This window comes from Taudactylus pleione, unplaced genomic scaffold (genome assembly GCF_031769625.1).
Source record: "Taudactylus pleione unplaced genomic scaffold, aTauple2 ptg000201l, whole genome shotgun sequence".
NCBI lineage: Eukaryota > Metazoa > Chordata > Amphibia > Anura > Myobatrachidae > Taudactylus > Taudactylus pleione.
Window position 1 is genome coordinate 30,395,993 of NW_028284603.1, and position 21,525 is coordinate 30,417,517.

Genomic DNA, 21,525 nt, shown 5'->3' on the forward strand with positions numbered 1-21,525 from the left:
TATTTGATCATTAACGATTTGCAGCATATTCCCTGAAAACACCCGTTTTCATGGGATAACCGCATATAATTAGTATCCCCCAGATGTATTATAAAGAGATCCTTTCGGAGCCCGTCTGTGCTCTGTAATACATTTGGCGCTAATATCTTGCCAGAACGCATTGCGTATGTGCCCAATGATAAATGGGCCCCTTAACAAAAAAGGACAGAAAGCACCCCCTTTTTTTCAGACAAAAAAAAAAAAAGGACAAAAAAAAAAAGTATAAAACTTTCAGTCTGTCCAAAAACATTAAGAACATTTTCATAGTGTAGTACTGTATAACAAGTAAACATTTTTTAAATTCAACTGCTAATTTTACTGAACAGCAATTTAAAGTATGTGGGGAAACCTTCCTGCCGACAGTCGGTACAGAGAACTTCCGAATATGAGAAGTAATCATAGATTTGTACATAGTCCATAAAAACACATCACATCAGTAGGAGATGGCATAACTATGGTGCTCAAACCTTGAGCTTGCTGAATGTGTACATTTCCAAATTTCCCAATTTATTGTTCAGCAATAATTTCAATAAAGTTGATTAACTATCATGTATGTGGTTTATTTGCATTTTATTACTATTTCAGTATAGTGCAAAGGGGTCCTGATCATTCTACTGGGATTCTCCATGTGGCAAAGTGGTCACTCTAGGGATCCCTATCCCCAGTTACACCGATGCCCATAAGCAAAGCCTTTTTAGTGTAGCACTTGTAGTGTTTGGGAGGGAGGCCATGCTATTGTTTTCCCAAGTAGTAGAGCAGCCTGGGATAGTTTGGCCAGGACGGGTTTCCTTGTTAACATTGGAGACCAAACCTTGAAGTCTTGCCTGAGGCTGCCTTTCACTCTAGCAGAAGGACTTGTCCATTTGATTTCATTAGATCCAGCCCAGGCCATGGTGGTTTCTTGTAAGTCCACTACACAACGAAAATAAAAAGGCGGATTAATGCACTTAGACGTGCCAGTTTTGCACAAACCAAACATGATTCAGACATCCAAAGAGCTAAAGTCCAGTACAAATGCTCACACTTGCACATGTACAGAAATATGCATTTTGACGCAAAGAATTCTGATGTCCTGTTACTCTCATGGTTACTTTGCCACACATATATAAAGCTAGAGGGCGCAGTATTTTAGAAGAGAAGGTGAAATTAATGATGGAGGTGGGGGCCTAGAGTGACTGTAGGCAGGACATTGAGGATACAATGTTACTATTTGCACCATGCACATCTTCATTTGCTCTAATTCGGAAGCAACTGCTTCAAAAGAATTAAGGATATCATCGCTTTACAGAGTCCTGATTTCACTGAAACCAGGACAGGACAGGACAGGACATCATGGGGATCCAAATGTCCAAGTAAAAAGAGTTGGAAAATGCCAGCCTTTCACCTCACTGACCCGGTCAATTAATAATCTATCTACATTCTAAGCTTAGGTTCTTTGTTAACTCTAAGTTGGTGGTATGAAGATAACATTTCAGTAAATCAAGAGACGAATAAATTAAAACATTAATTATGAGTCCTGAGAAGTAAAAATTTATTGATTTCTATCAGATCAGAATGAAGATATGGTCATACTCGCTCACACATCTGACATTTTCCAAAGCCAAAAAGATAACCCCCTTTAAAAATACATATTTTTTTGTACCAGGAAGAATAAACATTTGAAATACAAACTGGTGTTTATCAAGCAGGAATTAAAAACAATGGCTTTTTTTTTGTACAGGTCTATAGAGGGCTGGTCAGCACGGAATACTACTTTACACACTGGCCTCAGAAATACACCAAATCACATTTAGGATTTGTAAAAGGATAATGTAAAAGAAAACAAAGAGGTAATGTGTGAACTTTGGTTAGCATTGAAATCATGAGATCCAACCCCATAACCTCCCACCATTTAAAAGTGCAAGAATCAGAACTAAGTGCCCCCCCCCCAAAAAAAACCCTACATCTGAGACCACTCCCACTTTCTGTTTAAAAACAAATGTTTTTGGGATCCACAAATTGCAACTATTGGAGTTATGTAGTCCCCAATATTGTCATGAAATATGAAGCACTATATAAAGGGGGACCATATCTTTAGTGGATTCCTGCTTCCACGCAGATCTATTTAGGTTTCATGCCCTTGGTCACGACAACAAATCAGCTCCAGTCTTTGCATTGAATGCAAGGGATTTGTTGTTGTAAGGGTAATCAGTATAAGCAAATCTGCTTGGTACATGGTACACACAATGTAGTTCCAGTTAAACCATTCTACATCATAAGTTACATGAGACATTGTCTACATGCGGTTTGTACATAATCGTAGATCATTAAAAATAGCTAATTACAGGTCATAAATGATCAGGGAGTCTCTTGAGTGCATGTTAACAAACGAATCAAGAAACATGAGCTTTTCTTGCCTTTGACAAAGCACAACTACAAAGCAACCTATGGGTCACCAGGCATTGTTGAGAAACAACTCTCAGCCAAGTTTGCCATGTTATTTTGCTAAAGTCCAAATATTCTGCTGTCTAAGAAAAAGTTACATTTGAAACATTTATTCATATGGCGGAGAATCCAGCTGACCAGTATCAAAATAGATACTTAATCTAAGCTTTCATATCCTCCTTCCTTACCTATTTACTACAAAATTAAATATTGACCTAGCGGAAAGTAAAAAGGTAACCAGGTATGCCTCAGGGCACGCAAAAAGTGAGGTACACGTGTAGTTTTTTCACAATAAGAGACAATGGATTAGCAAATCAATTGGTGATCAATTATTTATCATTGTTTTCAGTGGCACATAGACTATTACTAGCACAACGCATGGTATGTTGGACTCATTTGAATATTTGCAATAGGAAAATATTCTGTCACCTAAAAAGTTGTGAACGGGAATCTTGAACGACTGTTTAGTATATGTTGAAGTTCACAAAAATGAAAGGCATTAAAAGAAAAAAAGTAAAAAATAGATCCACCCCCTTATTAGAGCAACCATCTGTGATATGCAAGGCAAGGTTTTACACAAGTCTTTTTAATTCGATAACCATTCATTACTCAACAGGTCAACAGAGAAGAGATGGATACTCACATAGTTATCAATGTAATCCATGAAGAGATGCAAGTACATTGCATATAACCCAGAGGTTTCCAAACTCAGTCCTCAAGGCAACCTAACGGTCCAGGTTTTAAAGGATATCCATGGTTGAGCACAGATGGGTAAATCAAAAGACTGAGGTACTAATTAAGTCACCTGTGCCCAAGCATGGTTATCCTTATAACCTGGACCGTTCGGGTGCCTTGAGGACAGAGGGCCTGATTCACTACGGAATGCAATATTGTGTACGCACGCAGTTCAACTGCGAAAGTATGCTAATCCATTGCGATCGCAATCTCAGCAAAACATTAGGTTGCCCACTTTACCTTTCACACATTCGTAATGTTTAGCAAGACTGCGAAAACATTGGTACAATCGAGAACCATCGCAGCCTCACGCACACTTGCACAAGCCCAGACCTTATTCAGAAATTGCTAAAAACCACGCACGCTATGAGACTTCAGGCTGCATAGGGCATCGGAGTGGATAATTTATGCACACCCCTGCAACGGCATTGAAACGCACTGGCACGCCTGCATTTGCCCGACCCCCCCCCCCCCGTTACCAGCCACAAACTGCACTCCCTGTCAATAACTCTCCGATGGGTCTGCGTCCCGCTCGCAATGGCCAATTCGCGCACTGCGATGCATACGCAGTACTCAATCGGCCGATTGCGTGCATATTAGCAACTGCGTTCCTTGCTGAATCAGGCTCACAGTTTGGAAGCTCTGATGTAACCTATTTACTAAAGCAGAGAAGAGTGATGGGGAGAGGTGGAACATGCCCTATTATTCTGTCCCTGCTCTGTCATAAGTATCTGGAATTTCACCATGAGAACATTAATGTCATCACTCTTTAAAGGTCAATGATACCTGTAAATGTCTCTTTTCCATTCACTGGTCTCAGCTCAGATGGTAGTTGAGGTGTATTGAAAGACACCACTGTGTACACTGCCCGGGTCATGTGCTTTGCGGATATCAGTCTTACAAATCGTATAACCATATTTTCATTATACACTTTCATTAAAATAAAGACTCATTACAACTGCAATTTCCAAACACAGACAGGACACACCTCTGTCATGATCCCAAGATGGATATGCTCCCAAATACATATTGGTTAATGGGTGAAACTTAAACAAATAACCCTTCACATTTGTCTTTAAGCATCTTTTATATGTAATTGTATATAATTATTCTTGATTGCTGAAATGATAACAATGGATCTATTGCTTTTCATTCTAGAGTTTGCTAGAATGTCACCAAAGGTTGGGAACGGTTGTGTTCTAAAACCAGGTTGGTGCCAGCACATAAATGAAATAGAACTAATTACCAGCCTAAACACACCAAGATTTTGGTTAATTTGGTAGCTTTAGAAAGCTCATAAAACAGGAAAATATTCTTGGGCTAGACCAGTGGTTCTCAAACTGTGCGCCGCGGCACCCTGGGGTGCATCGGGACACTTGCCAGGGTGAATCAGGTTGGTGGTCCAGCACCAAATCAAATAATTTATGGTCAATGTAATATAAATATGTGGACAAACAGAAGTACAAACCTGACCACACCACATAACTGACCCTAAGGATGACAAGTAAGCACAATTCACTTTACCTACATTTTTTCTGAATTTCTCAATATTAAACTTTTGGCTTAGGGGTGCCGTGAAAACAATGCTAATACCCTAGGGCGCTGTGATTCAAAAAAGTTGGGGAACCACTGGGCTAGATCCATTTAACATACTCAAAGTATAGTTTACACCACAAGAGATGTAAGTTTGGTACACATTATATAATGCATCGTACGAAATATTGTTCCGACGTGGATCAGAATGGTATATCGTACACATCGTAGAGTGTACACCTGATCAGTCGTTCACGGCAGATGGGACGGTTTAATGAATGCCGCCGTGCTGTTATGCCCGATCATGCAGTGTGTATGGGGTTGCACGACATCGTCACTTGGTCGCACCATCGTATGGTGTATACCAAATTTAAATCTAAGGCAGCCCTGCTACCCTTTAAAATGTTGCAACATGTTCTATTTCATGGACCTTCATCAGTGGAGGGTCCATGGTCTTGGAGTCTATATCATAAATTGGAGAAGTCTCTTCTTAGGAATTAGATGCCCTATACTGTTCTCCATGACTCTTAACATTCCTGAAGGGAAAATTGGGACATATAAAGGAAAGGGGTAGCCAACCTGTGGCTCGCCAGCTGCTGTGGAACTACACATGACAGCATACCCTGTCAGTTTTGCTATCAGCAAATTCTAAAACTGTCAGGGCATGCTAGGATGGGTAGTGCCACAGTATGACTACCCCTGTATTAGGCCATACCCTGATCTACTCAAACTACATACATATGCAATCATAATGTATCAAGATAATTTCCCATGAGGCAGAAAGTGAGGCTTCTGGGAGGTGTGTTTCCTGTCCTGAGTGGCAGTAACAATAGCAGCAGGACATTAATTGCATTATGCAATAGAGATTCTTACAAACTTGATAGTATGTTATTTACTATATATATAGGATGGGCTCTAACAAAGTAGAATTCTCACAAGTGTTAAATGTATGTGGTAGCTTGAGAAAGTGCCTGATTCAGAGTTGTACGATAATCACATCGCTGCTGCGTCTTTGTACAGATCCTGCGATGAGCCCATCGTCAGCCATCAGAGTTGTACGCAAACCATTGGGTTTGCATATAACTTTGAATCAGGCCCAAAATATCCATTTTCTAAATGATATGTGGGATGCTTGCATTGTGAGTATAATGGTGATTATAGGATACCAGTCAGTGAAACAGCACAGACAGTATGTTATAAGAGTCTAACAGCTTTCTCACACTTCTAAACCCTGATTGAGGCATAAAGCACTGTCCAGCCAGAGACTGTACAGAACGTGCAAGTTTTGTGTGTAAAAAGTGTTTGTGCATTTCATTACGGAAACATATAAGTTCAGAGATACACTATGGATGTGATTTCTTTAGTAAGAGTCAGAAAAAGTAAAGTCATGGAAATAAAACTAATCTTAAAACAAGTGGAGCCACTATCTGACACTTCTATACAATCACTGCTGAGAAATTCTGATGAAAAATATACAGGAACTACCATGTCAGGATGGAGACGCTGGTCTAAGAGCAGGCAGTGCTAGGGGTCAGTCCAATTAGGTGCAAGTTAGGTCCTGCCAGTTGTTCTCATGGAGAATTAGGATTTCATATGCAATCTAATTCCAAACTCGCATTGCTTTTTTGGAGGACATGAAGATTAAGGTAGGTGGAGATGTAAATGATGTGGGACAGGTAGGTGGAGGTATAAATGATGGGGGACAGATATATGTAGGTAAAAATATGGGACAGGTATGTGGAGGTGTAAATTATGTGGGGACAGGTATGTGGAGGTGTAGATGATGTGGGACACGTATGTGGGGGGTGTAAATGATGTGGGACAGGTAAGTGGAGGTCAGTGATGTGTGGTGGGGTAAATGGCTGGGGAGGCCCTGGCTAGTATCAGAGCCAGATTTACAGATACATATATGAACCAGAGGGTTCATGTGGGCATTATACTAAGGATCTGTAGTATATCTTGCTGGAATTTTGGCAAGTTTTGAACAGGCATGTGCGGAAAAGGTAGGCAGGGGAGGCAGTACCTCACCTGCCATACACTTTTTACTTCAAAGTTTTGACTATAAAAATGATTAGAATACCACGAAAAAGATATTTATAATATTTTCTTCACAGTTTTATTATCATTTTTATAGTCAAAACTGTGGAGTATACCGGAGGTATGACAGGAAAGGCTCTGCCTCATCTGACCACACATCACTGGTGGAGGTGTTGTATTGATGGGAGAGGGGTTTTGAACTTGCAGATGAGAATTAAAAGTGTTAAATCTGACTTTTTACAAACTAGTATCAGCCATTTGCAGCTTTTAAAAACCTCCAGTACTTTACTTATGACCACTAAGCCTCCTATATGGCCCTGCTATTTCAGTTGCCCTCTTTCTTGGGGTCAAGGGTTGTTTCCCCACTTTTTCATGCACTTCTCTCAGGTCACATTTTGTAGAAAAGTCGCTGCAACTATTGCAAATTGGCATTTCTAATTGGATCTCACATTTCCCGTGTGCGCACATTCATGCAATGTTCATGTAAAAAATTTGCATTTGGAAATTTGCACCTAATTAGATTGAGCCCTTAGAGTAACATCTGTTCATACTTGCTGTGAAAATATAAATTGTGTGGATTGGTGAATTCATTCACAGGGGTGGAGCTTGTGGTCACTAACATACCTGCAGAATAAGATTTTTGACCTATATAACATCTCAACAAAAGTTGTGGGAGGAGCTTTAGTTGTCTATAGTGGAATGGGGAGGTAATACTTTACATTTAAACAGGAATGTCATTTTAACACTAGATGTGGACCATGTAGGTAAAAATACATTCAAATATTTAAATGATGGTCCATTAATTGTGTAATTCTACATACAGGTTGAGTCTCCCATATCCATTATTCCAAAAACCGAAATATTCCAAAAACCGGAATATTTTGGTGCATATGTGACGTCACGACGTGACCTGACGTCATGACGTCACTAGTATCAGCGGCCAATGACTAGCGGCCTGAGCTTGGTCCACACGCCAGGCCACCCCCCGCCGGACCCTCGTGACAGCCGCAGCACCCGCCGGACCCTTCCACCTTACCTGCCGGACCCTTCCGCCTCAGTCACCGGACCCCTCACGAAACCCGCCGGACCACCGCAACACCTTCCGGACCCACCCGCCGGGCCCCCCCCCCAGGTATTCCGAAAACCGGAATAATCCAAAATCCGAAATGCTCCTGGTGCCGAGCATTTCGGATATGGGAGACTCAACCTGTATAAGCAACAAAAAGACTGAGCAAATAATAAATCTGGTAATATAGCTGTATAGCCCTTCATAGCAGCTAAGAGGGTTTACCACAATATCCTCCCCATACTTGTGGGTGGTTCCCCTCTATTCCTGCACTTGCTACTGTGGGCATCTGCTGGACATACTGTACAATCACTGGAAAGGATCAAGGAAGAGATATAGGAGTAGAAGAGATATCTGGCTCTCTGTTGGACAAGAGCTGCTGTCAGTCATTTAGGAGCTGACAATCATTTGCATTCATGAGCATTCAAATATCAGTACTGATGTCTTCCAGGAGTAGTCCCCATTGATAGGTAAAACCTCTACAGCAGTCCTCCTAGACGAGGTTACCCGGCAATATACTAGTTTGGTGTAAAGACTGCGTAACTGCGCGAGATCGAGAACGAGTAATCATTTTTGTAAATTGGGTCGATATTGCTTGCTTTAAAAGGAAAGAAACCAAAACTCTTAAAGATGAAAAAAATATATTCAACAGCTGGACTTTATAACTTATATATTTTTGGTTTTATATAATACAACTAACATTTCTGTCTTTTTAAAAATAAAAAAAAATTTAAACAACATACAAAGTTAATCCAATTGTGACCAGCCCTTTACAAAATGTATAGTCACTACAGTTTACATTCAGTCATTCATCACACATTACATGCAGGTACAAAAACAAATGAACAATGCCTAAAAAGTCAACAAAATGGTGGCAGTAAATCTGTTGTACAAACATATGCATTTAATGTCAATTTTAAAAGAAACCCAACATAAACGCTGCTTAAAATCTTCACAAACCAAAGTCTTAACAAAATATAAAAATGAAGTTGATACGGTAAGACACTCCACTCCTGGATGAAAAATGTGCATGAGTCAAGGTGATGTCACATACAGTTCTGCACACAAAAAAGACTAAACAATATCAATGGCTTTGTTGATTTCTAGACTTTTTAATATAGCAAAAAAGAAAAAAAAAATAGAATGTTGGGAGGGGGTTAGAGAATTTTTAATATTTGTTTGTTGCTTCACTATAACATGACCTTTATTTGGTGTATTGTTGCTTACACACAGCCATTTTGTGGAGGATGCAGTCTACCCATTCACATGGAGATGGGGCCATTACTGGGACCACTGAAGAGCTCTGTAGAGGCAGACATTTTGTGGGCGGGATAAAGAAATACTAAAAATCGGATCATTAGGATCAACTGATATATTATTAAATTTGAAAGTTATAGGCTGTGCCAAACCACAAAATGGTTGCATCCACCAATGTAAGTATTGGTTCAGCCCACCAAATGGTCCCCACTCTGTGCACATGAAAGAAACCTTGTAAAACACAAAACAAAAAACTTGCCAACACTTTATTCTGGTGCATTACCCATCATTTACAGTTTGTTTGTTTTTTTTGTAATTTGGACACGGATGCAACTTTGGTCCCACGTATTTTAATGTTATACACCAAACAGTGATTTATTTAGAAAAAAAAATAGCAATAAATAGTTTGGTTTTAAAATATGGAAGAAATTAGTTATCCTATAGTATTCTTAATCAGTGCAAACAGCGTGGCAAAAAAAAGCAAAGAAAAACACAATTGTGTGCAATGTTTACAAGAATCATGAAAAATTCTATTACATACAAACATGTGATGGCCATGACAGATACTTTAGTGCATAAATCCTATATCTCTGTACACTATAGGTTTTAGATTATAAACAAAACCATAAGAAATTAAATTATTTGGGATAAATACAGGACTTTTCCTTAAATCTGAAACTGTTTTGGATTTCATAGAAATGTTGGATGGACTACTCTGAGAAATGTAAAAAATTATGAATGGACATCTGAAAATGTCTTTATTGAGTTGTATCAGGACCACCTGATAAATTCAGGAGACCGCACACACAATTCCAAATTAACACCAATCACTTCAAGAGTGAAAACTATACTTTATATGTTCTCCAGGCCATGCAGGGGCTTAGAATTTAATATATCAAAAATGAAGGAGGGAGAAAAAAAAATATTAAAGATTATCTAGATCATTTCTGACCAATTTGTATTTATCATGTGGTTTATTTATTGAAGTGAGATTACTCAAAATAGCAGATTTTCACTACATTATTGACAGTGTTTATTTTTGTAAAGTCTAAACCCGCTCTTTTGGATTAGAAAATATGTTCCAACCCAAAATGCTAGGTTTTACCTCTAAAGGAAGTAATTTAATCTTACCTCATAGCGCACTCTTCATCTACACAGTTTAGGCAGACATTTATGGGATGGACCAATATTTAGGAGAATGAAGCTTATTGGTCTATAAGAACTCATTGAGAAATAAGGCACAAAAACAGCCTCATGCCTCAGTGATCTCAATAGCACCTAATAGATGGATAGCCTGAATATTAGCAGAGCTCAGAAAATGGCCGCCTCTACTTTGTGTAGAAGACACGTCCTGCAGAACAGTGAACTAGGTTTTTATTTCCTCTCAATGTTTGTTCCTAATTAAAACATATTTGACAAGATTTATAACAAATGGGTTTAAATGGTGGGAACTTCCAAAGCCAAAGACTCTCTGCAATAAACTGAAGCATTGTTATATTTTACTTAACTTTCTAAAAGTGCACAAGTAAAGGTGAATACCTGCTATAGGTAGCAGTACAAATGCCACATAGTACCATTTCATTAATCAAATTCCATAATCTCAAAACACATTACAGTCAATCTTGAAATCTCTTTCAAATTAGTTATATATTTGTATGGATTAAACAGGTCCCTGTTAAGGGACCAAACTTTTCTGCTTGTTGAACAATTGTTTTATAAAAATTCTGAAATATTTTTTTGACCCTCTACAATATTAAGTCTTAATACTCAAATAAAGAAAACAGATAAAGCTCTCATATCCTTCAAAGTATTCTTCTGAATAGCAGCATATGTTATTGTCAGAGACTCAATGTTTCTACTACACTAAAAAGTCTGGAAATAAAAGAAAAACTGAATTATAATACTGAGTACATTCTAATGGGCTGCATTTAGAATGTACCGTTTAGTGCAACGTCTTACATATATTTTTCAGATTTTATGTCCATCATTTCCAGATCACCCAGTTTATTAGCAGATTCAAATATGCGCAACGGCCACGGTGTGGCGCTCTGGATCGTCAACATTAAGTTTTTCCTCGCATCCCATAGAGGTCCGCAGGAAATTTGCGTTGTGTTGGCCTACCACCTTAATAGGCAAATATATGCACTGCCAAATATGGGGGAGCCGTTCAATTCAGCCTGATGTGAATAGCTTGGGGCAGGAGCTCCTGGAGCTATTCAATTCACCACGGTTAAGTGTGACTAAAGCCACTTAAGTTGGATGTTTAGTCGCACTAACCGGCATTCTCTGACTAAAGTGTTGGCGGAGAGGCTGCTAGCGCCGCACTAAGCTGAAAAACAGCCTCGGCACTTTAGGTTGTTTATCTGCTCACACTCTCAGGAGGGTGCAAGAAGAAATCCTTTAGTCTGGGTAACAGCGCGGTGAATTGAATAGCACTGTGATGTTTGGCGGCACATCATACAGAATTTAATCAGCTGAAAGAGTTTAACCCATGACTACCACATGGGGGTAGATTTACTAGTTGTTTTTCCTCAGTCCTAATTTACATAGCTTGTCTGTGTGTGAACTAGTAAAAAGGATCTCAACTAAATTTTGATTTTTTTTTTTTTATATAGGAAGATTATAATATAAAGGATCTGCTGTCTTATGGTTGAACTGCAGCCCTTGTGAGTTCTTATTCACCCTGATCAGCTTACCTGAACAAATAAGGGTTCAGCATTCACCAGCTTGAAAAGTAATAGGATAAATGGGAGTAATGCCAGCTCTTTGCCGAGGCCTGATGCAATATTGGCCACAAGTTCACCAATCCTGCCACTTGACCTAAGAACCAAACAGTTTGGCTACCCAAGCTTCTGACTTACACTGGGGCCTGTTCATGCAGCCAGAGGAGGATCAAAATCTTTCAACTGCATTTTTCCACATATACTGAATAATACAATCCATTTTGATGGTGGCCAACTGCCTCGCAGTTTATGTGATTCTACATGTTATGTTAACTTAAAACATATAAATACACAAATTTGATGGCAGTGTGTCTTTAAAACAGCACTAATAAGTGTAGTATTTTATCCAAAAGGCAGAAAAAAGAAAAAAAAAATTATATATATAATTTTGTTTTTGTTTTTTAACATATCACTGTGGGAATAACAATGCAAATAAAAACATCATATTTCTTTTAATAATCATAAAAAAATCACCTTTGAGTGGTTAAACAAAATATGATGCTAACATTTACCATACCTGTTAACTAGAGACTTGATGCAAGCAGAATAAACTGCTAGACCCTTACTTTCAAATTCAAAGCATCCCACACACTGACTGATTTAGTATTTTGCAGTTGGTTGATTGGATTGCTGATCATATTTAATTGTTAATAAATTGCACATAGCCACAATTTGATCTGCCTAATCAGACAGAAAGCAGCAACACAGATTATTTCAAATTTGTTTGTACAATAAAACAGGTGTCAACACACAGCACAGTGAAATTGTTTGCAACTGAAGGGCACCGATATCTGCCCAATTTGATTCAATTCAACTGCTGATGAAATTGCTCTGTGTTGTGGCAATCTGTTATGTGTGATGTAGGCTCATTCACAAGTAAGGGCCATATCCAATTAGCCACTAGCTCGCCCGGGGCTTGCTCGGGGCTATCCAATGAGTCCCAAAGTCGGCCTGACAACGGCACTTATCAGGGTTTTTTTTTCGGGACCTGATGTGTCCTGAAAAATAATCCATGATAAGTGCCGTTTTTTCGCCCCAAAAAAGGCGAGAACACATACGGCCATGAGCTTATCGCGGCTCCCATGTGTTAACGGCTGAACTATCCTATTAATTTGCCCGGATTAATAGGATAGGGAGAAATAAAATATCGGCGAACATCAGGGATTATTGGCAAAACATCTCCGTTTTTCGCCGATTGCGTGGATCAATTAGCGCCCCAACAGTGTTGGGGGGCTAATTGGATATGGGCCCCAGTTGTAAACAGCTTCATTTGGATCACCTAAGTCATTAGAGGCGAAGTATAATTTTACACATTTTGGCCCATATATGTAATTTACCAAGTTGGTCGGGGACAACGAATATACATACAATACTGTCTTATTTTGGACCCATGTGTAGAATTCAGTGCCGATTTGACCTAAAATGTCCAAGCTATCAATCACCGTATGACAAATACAGGTCTTCTGTAAAAAGGCTCAAAAGAATATATCTAATAAATATGATACTAAAGTTAGGTTTATCCCTTGATAGCTTTTCAGCACTGATTTTTGCCAAACACCCTATAATCTGGTATTAGAGCTGTAACAATACAGTTCTATCCACATAACATATAGTAAATGGATATATAAACTTCCTTTTTGTGGATCCATTGTCACATTACACAAACTAGTTGTACATTAGCTACTAAACCGTTTAGTTTATCGTCCGCAAGCAGTTTTGTGCTGTCAATCTACGCTGCAGTAATTGTTACCCAGGTTCTAGCAATGTTATAACAGTGTGCTAGGTACTATCACTCTCATATTTTTTGAATCACTTTGTACATACATTTTATTCTTTATATAAAAAGGTTGTATGAAAAATGCCATAATGCCTGAGAGTTCGACAGGAAAGTGAATGCTTAAACTATAAAATGGCAGAGCACACAACCTTTTATACAAACTTATATATTATTTTAAGGAGAAAACCAGCAAATTGTTTTCCTTCTTAAGAAAATCTAGGTGGGATTAAATCTACACCCATACGGCTTGCTATAACAAGTCAAGAAAGTGGCTGTTTGTGTTAAATTTGCTAAATTGTATTACAATGGCAATTTTTAGGGATTTAAGTTTGATGTTACTGTTGAAAAGAAATAACCACCTCGAATGAACTGGATAACAAATCAGAAAACATGATATTTATGAACACTAATGGGTTAATGTACTTAGTAATATTCTGGCCAGAGAGTCTATGGTAACACACTAAATATATATATATATATATATATATATATATATATATATATATATATATATATATATTATCTTTTTTTTATTATTATTTTTTTTTTTCGAGTTGTATCCTGACATCACGTTGTAAATCACAGTTATTATAAAAGAGGCCAAACAAAATCTAATCACAAAGGAGAACACTAAATAAAAATGATGGTAGAAACTCTCCTTCGTTCATTAAGAAACAGATCTGGCAATAATGAAAAAATCACTTCTGTCCACACTGTAGGAGTATTCTGTGTAACCGGCATGTCCTATGGCCAAGGATAAGACAATTTGCAAAACTGCCTGTGATATCTGCCTTGTCCGACAGTCAGCAAATTGTTTCTAAAAACAAAAATAGTTTATATTCATTTTTGGCTTATTTGACCCAGATACATTGTTCTGTTTTAGCAAGGAAATCAATTGTAGCAGGTACATAGCAATGCATTCAAAATGGCCTCCTCTCCACCTTTTCATTCTAGTATTAGAATGAAATGTAACAGGTTACCATGGATATAAATACACTGATGGGCTCTCGGGCAGTGAATGGGTAAAAAGATTTTGGCACCAATTTTTTTTTTTTTTTCCTTCTCCTCCGCTGTATATCTCATTGATGAAAGCAGCCACTGAAATACATATTTATCCTCTACATGGTATTACTATAACTGATCAGCAGAGTAAAAGACATCTGAATATTGTGCTATGAAAACTGGACTTTGCAATGCCCTTAAACACCAGAGATCAGCGCCCGTCAGGCGCGCTCCTGTGATGGATTCAAGGGGTGTAACGAAAGAATATTGGACACATATGGTCAGAGTCACTTCTGGATTGGCAAAATAATAGCATCCCCTGGCCACGTCCCATTGCTTGTCAAATATATGTAGTGCCATAAAGACAGAATTACACTAATATAACAAGACATTTCAGTTGAGGAAAATTCCTGATGAAATATCATCAGATGTGGGATCTAAAAGCTTTAGCACTTATTTGGAACAAATACACTCCACAGAGTTAGAACAGTTGGGAAAAAAAAAGAAGAAAAAAAAGTGCAATTAGAGGGGGAAAAAAAAAAGACACTATACACTGATAAAATTCACATACAAAATGGTGCATACTAACACACAAAAAACATTTTTAACTTTTCAGGTAAGTAGACATCCTCAGGGTGAGGATACTTGTACAAGTAAACCAGGTGCATTATGGTAAACATAAAACAAGAATGAACATCTCAATCTTCGTTACGTTGGATACATAATTTTGTAATGCCATGAAGGACACAGAGAACAGGACAGGAGAACAGACAACTATCCTATGTAATCTCACCGGATTCTTCATGACAACGCATTCCTTGGGTGTTACAGTGAATGAGAAAAAAAAAAACCACAAAAAAATCCCCTAGCAACGCGTTTCAGAGTCTTGTTTAGTGGGCGGTAACGTGGGCAAACACCCAATCACAAAAGATTCAAGACCGGCGGATTTCTGCGAACTACAGTTAGGAGATTGCAGAGGTGTATTCCTTTAGCATGTTTTTATTATTAGGAAACGTTGACGCGTCCAGTCATGAATAAAACCCTTCATCTTCGAAAAAAAAGATTGAGAAGGACTCATGCCCATTTGCTAAAAAAACATTAGCAGGTCACTGACACTGATCCATAATATCACGTGAGTTTAAAACAGCCCCAATTAGAGCTTAAAAATGCAAACAAAAAAAATCATAATAAAATAAAATTATATAGATTTATAAAAGAAAAAAAAAAAAAAAAAAAAGGAAAAAATAAGTCAGCTAGTTCCTTGACTGTGATGTTATTCACATTCACACAGATAACATGATCCTCTCTCGCAAGAGCTTGAAATTGCCTACATTTTAATCCTCAGGTCCCCTTGAGCTTTTAAAATAGGCATTGATAAAAATAGTGAAGAACGCAGTACCACATGTACCCTGACAAAAACGCCAGCGACTGTACAAGGAAGAGCCAGATGTGGTTTAGGATCATCGCCCTTGGCACGGCTTTCTTCTGTCCCTGCAAGGGAGGAAAAGCACCTGGAAGGAGGAGACAAACAAGTGTTATATTCTCATTGTAAAAGTGTGTTACAGTGTAAGAAGCCATTTTGTTAGCAGGACTATTCACAAAAATGCAGTCTATCAAATTATCTGGCAACACGATTTGGAGCTGATCAAATCTATAGGAAGTAGTAGCATCAACTGGGACTTATTCACTAGAAATTAGAGGCAGCACGGTTGGCATAATGGTTAGCATTACTGCCTCACAGCCCTGGGGTCACATACAAGGCTAATCTGTGCAGAGTTTGTATGTCCTCCCCATATTTGTGTGGTTTTCCTACATTTTTTTTTTTCCACACTACAAATACATACTGGTAGGTTAATCAGCTTCTGGCAAAAAATGAACCCTTATGTGTATTTTTCGCCACCTGATCGGCAATACGTATTGTAAACTTCACTGGGGCAGGCGCTGATGTGAATTACTGAAATACTCTCTGTAGCGCATTTGCAAGAAATATTATTTAAAAAATGGCTAAATCAGTGATTCTCACAAGGTGCAGGAGTATTTAAGATACTGTGGGGGAGATTTATTAAACCATTTAGAGAGATAGATAGGGATATGTATCAATCCGTGGCGAGAGATAAAGTACCAACCCATAAGCTTCTAACTGCCATATTACAGGCTGTGTTTGAAAACTGACAGAAGCTGATTGGATGGTACCTTATCTCTCTCCAAGGTTTGATAGTTCTCCCCCAAAGTACTAATAATCAGCTTTTAACTGTCTTTTTACAGACTGTGGGGCCCATTTATCAACAAGTTTTATCATATGCAATGAGTTTTAAAAACTTGTGTATGACAAATGGTGCTCAAGCCAATCAGCTCCCAACTGTCATTTTTCAAACAGATGACAGTTAGGAGCTGATTGGCTGGAGCACCATTATCATATGCAATGAGTTTTAAAACTCATTGCATATGATAAAACTCATTGATAAATGAGCCTGTGTTACAAAAATGACAGTTGGAAGCTGATGGGTTGGTACTTTGGGGGAGATGTTGGAGAGAGAGAAAAAGTACCAACCAATCAGATTCTGTCAGTTTACAGGCTGTGTTTGAACAAAATGACAGGAGGGAACTGATTGGTTAGTACGTTCTCTCGAAGACTTGATACATCTGCCACCTAAATCTCTATCCCGTTTCACTCTCCAAGCTTTGATAAATCTCCCCCACAGATGCATCTCTCACTTCATTAAAGATATTAAAATATTTCAGTGTACTTATAAGGTCCACAATTCTTTTTTTAACCTTCTTGTTGACTAAAACAAAAAATTATCATACCCACTGAGAATTGTTTACAGAAATGTTAATCTAGGACTTTAAAAGTTAAAGGGGCACATACATCTGAGGAGCATTTCCAGAATTGAATCCGCCGACCGGCGGCAATCGATGATTGGCAATCCATTAATGTTAAAAAAATACCCGATTCGCCGACTCCGACCATTTTGTGGACAAGATCGGGAAATCGAGCTCTTTCAACATGTTGAATATTCCCGATTCCCGGACCCCGCCATCAGCAGAACCGGGAATTGCCCCAATCAGTGGTAGATGTATGGGGACTGTTAGTTGATATTGTACCTGTTTCATAGAAGTGTGACAATAGCTCCTCTTTTTCCACAAAGCGCTGATATAACCAATCCGTTAATGCTTCTGTTTCCATGGGAACATCTTTGATGGGATAAATTCTTGTTGAAAGGGAAAATAAAGTATTATATAATTTCTCTGGGCAAAGTGAAGAGCGAATTTATCAATATGAGCTCCATGCTTCTTCCTCACCGTCTACCCCTTCTGTGTGAACCCGTCTGCCCCTCCCCTTTAGAATGTGAGATCTCACGAGCAGGGCCCTCTTCTCCTTCATCTACTCCAAACTTCCCACAAGGGCACCTAACACTTGGTTGCTGACACCCTGCTGCTTTTGAGTGGTATGATCGCTATTGCAGAAATGTTTATAAACTATGTCCTTATCCTGCATTGTTTTGTACTGTAAAGGTGCCCACACACTGGACGATTGCAGGCACGATTTACACGAAGACGACGCATCGGAAAGATACATTGTTTAAAAACTTGCAAATCGTGCAGCTTCCAGGAACGATAACGATTCGTATGTCTGATCCCCAGATCTTCCCTACAGCACGTAAGATCTGGCAATCTCGTTAACGAGATTAAGGTCGTTGATATCTTGCATAAACTGTGCAATCTGACCATTTGTCCAGGACTGCCAGGGGAGCTCCCGGATGGTTCAAGGGAATTCATCAACAACATTGCATCGTTTGTGAGTCGTCCAGTGTATGGGCACCTTAAGTCGTTGTCTTCTTGTTTGCTCATTTGTTTATGTACTTTGTGAGGCGCTGCGGAACCCGTGTGGAGCCATATAAATAAAGGATAAGAATACAGGTTGAGTCTCCCATATCCAAATATTACGAAAAACGGAATGTTTTTTTTTTTAGCATGACTGAGAAAGTGAAACCTTTGCTTTTTGATGGTTCAATGTACACAAACTAAGCCACAAAATATTATTAAACATATTGTATAAAATTACATTCAGGCTCTGTGTATAAGGTGTATATGAAAAATTAATTTCATGTATGTACACAAACTGTGTTTGAGCCACAAACTTATTATTGAAAAAATTGTATAAAACTACCTTCAGGCTGTGTGTGTATAAGGTGCATATAAAACAAATTCATTCTGTGTTTAGATATGGGTCCCATTCCCAAGATATTTCATTATGGTATGCAAATATTCCAAAATACGGAATATTCCGATATCCAAAATACCCCTGGTCACAAGCATTTTGGATATGGGAGACTCAACCGGTAATAATCTACGCAAGTTCGGTCAAATGACAAATATAAGCCCATTTGATCTCTGCACATAAAGCCATCTCTGTTACCAAACTTTATATTTTCCCAGTCTCTCAGGAACACTTACGGCACAAAAAATGGATACTTTATAGGTTTAAAAAAACAAAACAACACACACACACCAACAACTCCATGACAGAATCGACCTTTTCAAGCGTAATACATAATTATTAGTAACGCACTTTAATACATGAATTACACGCATTTGGCCTCTTGTGCAGCTCAAAAGATTAAAAAACATGATAATAAAAACATTTTCTTTCAACACTGTATACGTAAAAATGTATACACACATACATAGTGACTTGCAAAAGTATTCCCCCCCTTGGCTTTTTAGTTACATTACAACCTGTTATTTATTTTTTTAATCTGAATTTTACATGATGGATCTGCACAAAATAGTCTAATTTGGTGAAGTGAAATGAGAAAAAAATAAAAATAAAATTATATATGACTCTTTATAAATAAAATTCTGAAAATTTGCATGTGCATATGTAATCACCCCCTTTGCTATGAAGCCCCTCAAAAGTTCTGGTGCAACCAATTACCTTCAGAAGTCACAATTAGTGAAATGAAGTCCACCTGTGAGAAATCTAAGTGTCACATGATCTGTCAGTATAAACACACCTTTTCTGAAAGACCCCAGAGGCTGCAACACCACTAAGCAAGAGGCATCACACCATGAAGACCAAGGAGCTCTCCAAACAAGTCAGGGACAAAAGTTGTTGAGAAGTACAATTCTGGGTTGGGTTCTAAAAAAAAATATCCAAATCTTTGATGATCCCCCGGAGCACCATCAAATCCATCATCATCAAATGGAAAGAACATGGTACCACAACAAACCTGCCAAGAGAGGGCCACCCACCAAAATTCACAGACCGGGCAATGAGGAAATTAATCAGAGAGGCAGCAGACACCAAAAGGTAACCCTGAAGGAGCTGCAAAGTTCCACAGCAGAGACTGGTGTATCTGTGCATGTGACCACCTTCCAGCAGGACAATGACCCGAAGCATACTGCTAAAGCAACACTCGAGTGGTTTAAAGTAGAGATGTGCGGGTTCGGTTTTACTCGGATCTCAAAAACGGCATTTTATTGACTATCGGCTATCACGTGTTTTGGATAGCCAATACAATAAATCCAAACAAATCCGAACTTGCGATAATTTTGGCGTAAAGAACAGAGTAAACCAAGTAAAACCGAACCCGCTCATCTCTAGTTTAAAGGGAAACATTCAAATGTGTTGGAATGGCCTAGTCAAAGCCCAGATCTCAATCCAATTGAAAATCTGTGGTCAGACTTGAAGATTGCTGTTCACAAGTGAAAACCATCCAACATGAAGGAGCTGGATCAGTTTTGCCTTGAAGAATGGCCAAAAATCCCCGGGGCAAGATGTGGCAAGCTCATAGAGACTTATCCAAAGCGACGTGCAGCTGTAACTGCCGCAAAAGGTGGCTCGACAAAGTACTGACTTTAGGGGGGGGTGAATAGTTATGCACGCTGAAGTTTTCTGTAAGGTTGTCCTAAATGTTGTTTTGATTCACAATATAAAAAAACACAACTTCACAGTTGTAGGCATGTTCTGTGAATGAAGTGATGCACACTATCAAACAATCAATTTTAATTCCAGGTTGTGAGGGCACAAAACATGAAAAGTGCAAAGGGCGGTGAATACTTTTGCAAGGCACTGTACATACCACATATATATAATATTTTATTTACTAATCTGAGATGAATGGACGTTGTAGTAGACAAAAATAGCGGCATTGCCTACTATAGGAGGTCATAGCTTAATGGAAAAAACAATGGCAGAGAAATTGAAGGCAGTAATTTATATTTAAATAGCGGGCCCCTGTCTTGTAGAGCACTATACTCAATGGCAGACACTGTGTAAAGACAGGTGCACTTGGGAGAGAAATAAGCCATAGAACAAAGCATCTTTCACAAAATGCTTTTACTATTCTTCTGGACAACTGTTAAAAAAAAAAAAAAGCAGCTGTTGTATTGATATTTTCTAACCCATTTCCAAGCAGCAATAGTTGCAGTCACAGCTCCCCCTAGAGGAGTTACGAGGTAATAAGTTAAGGTTCTATTGGGCTAAATATGCATACACACGAGACGATATCTTTGAACGATAACGATATCGTTCAATGATATATCGTTCATATTGTTCCGTGTGTATGCAATAGACGACCAACGATGCGCGCTCCCTCCCGCTGGACGATAACTATATCTTTGGTCGTCCGTACATGCAGGACGATTTCAGCGCGATTTGCATGTGGTAGGATGACTTCACTGAAAGATATCCATCATAGATATCTTTCAGTGTGTACATCCAATATCGTTTGTCCTGCACTACAGGGAAATCGTTCAGCGATATAATTGGTTGTGCAGATTGTCCCGTGTATACCAAGCATAAGCATAATTCAGCGTGCAACGCTGAACGCAGATTAGTCATTATCGGGGCAGGACTCGTTCTGCTCATGTGCAGCATAGGACCTGCGTGATTGCACGCAGTTCCTGCTATGCCTCTGCCTGATTGA

At 38.7% G+C, this 21,525-nt stretch overlaps 1 protein-coding gene across 3 annotated transcripts in view; it reads right to left on the minus strand.

Moving 5' to 3' along the window:
• Positions 1 to 602: 602 nt before the first annotated feature.
• LPGAT1 (lysophosphatidylglycerol acyltransferase 1) overlaps positions 603 to 21,525 on the minus strand; it is a 153,923-nt gene continuing 133,000 nt past the window's right edge. Inside the window, exons 7-9 of one of the 3 annotated variants that reach the window (XM_088477550.1) lie at positions 17,699 to 17,805; positions 16,002 to 16,104; positions 603 to 951 (exon numbers count right to left, since the gene is read on the minus strand). In XM_088477550.1, the coding sequence (XP_088333676.1) occupies positions 912 to 951; positions 16,002 to 16,104; positions 17,699 to 17,805 (250 nt within the window). In that variant the 3' untranslated portion in view covers positions 603 to 911. Of the gene's footprint in view, positions 952 to 14,312; positions 16,105 to 17,698; positions 17,806 to 21,525 lie in introns of those variants that run through there. The other 2 variants (XR_015878990.1, XM_088477549.1) reach the window with 2 other exon arrangements.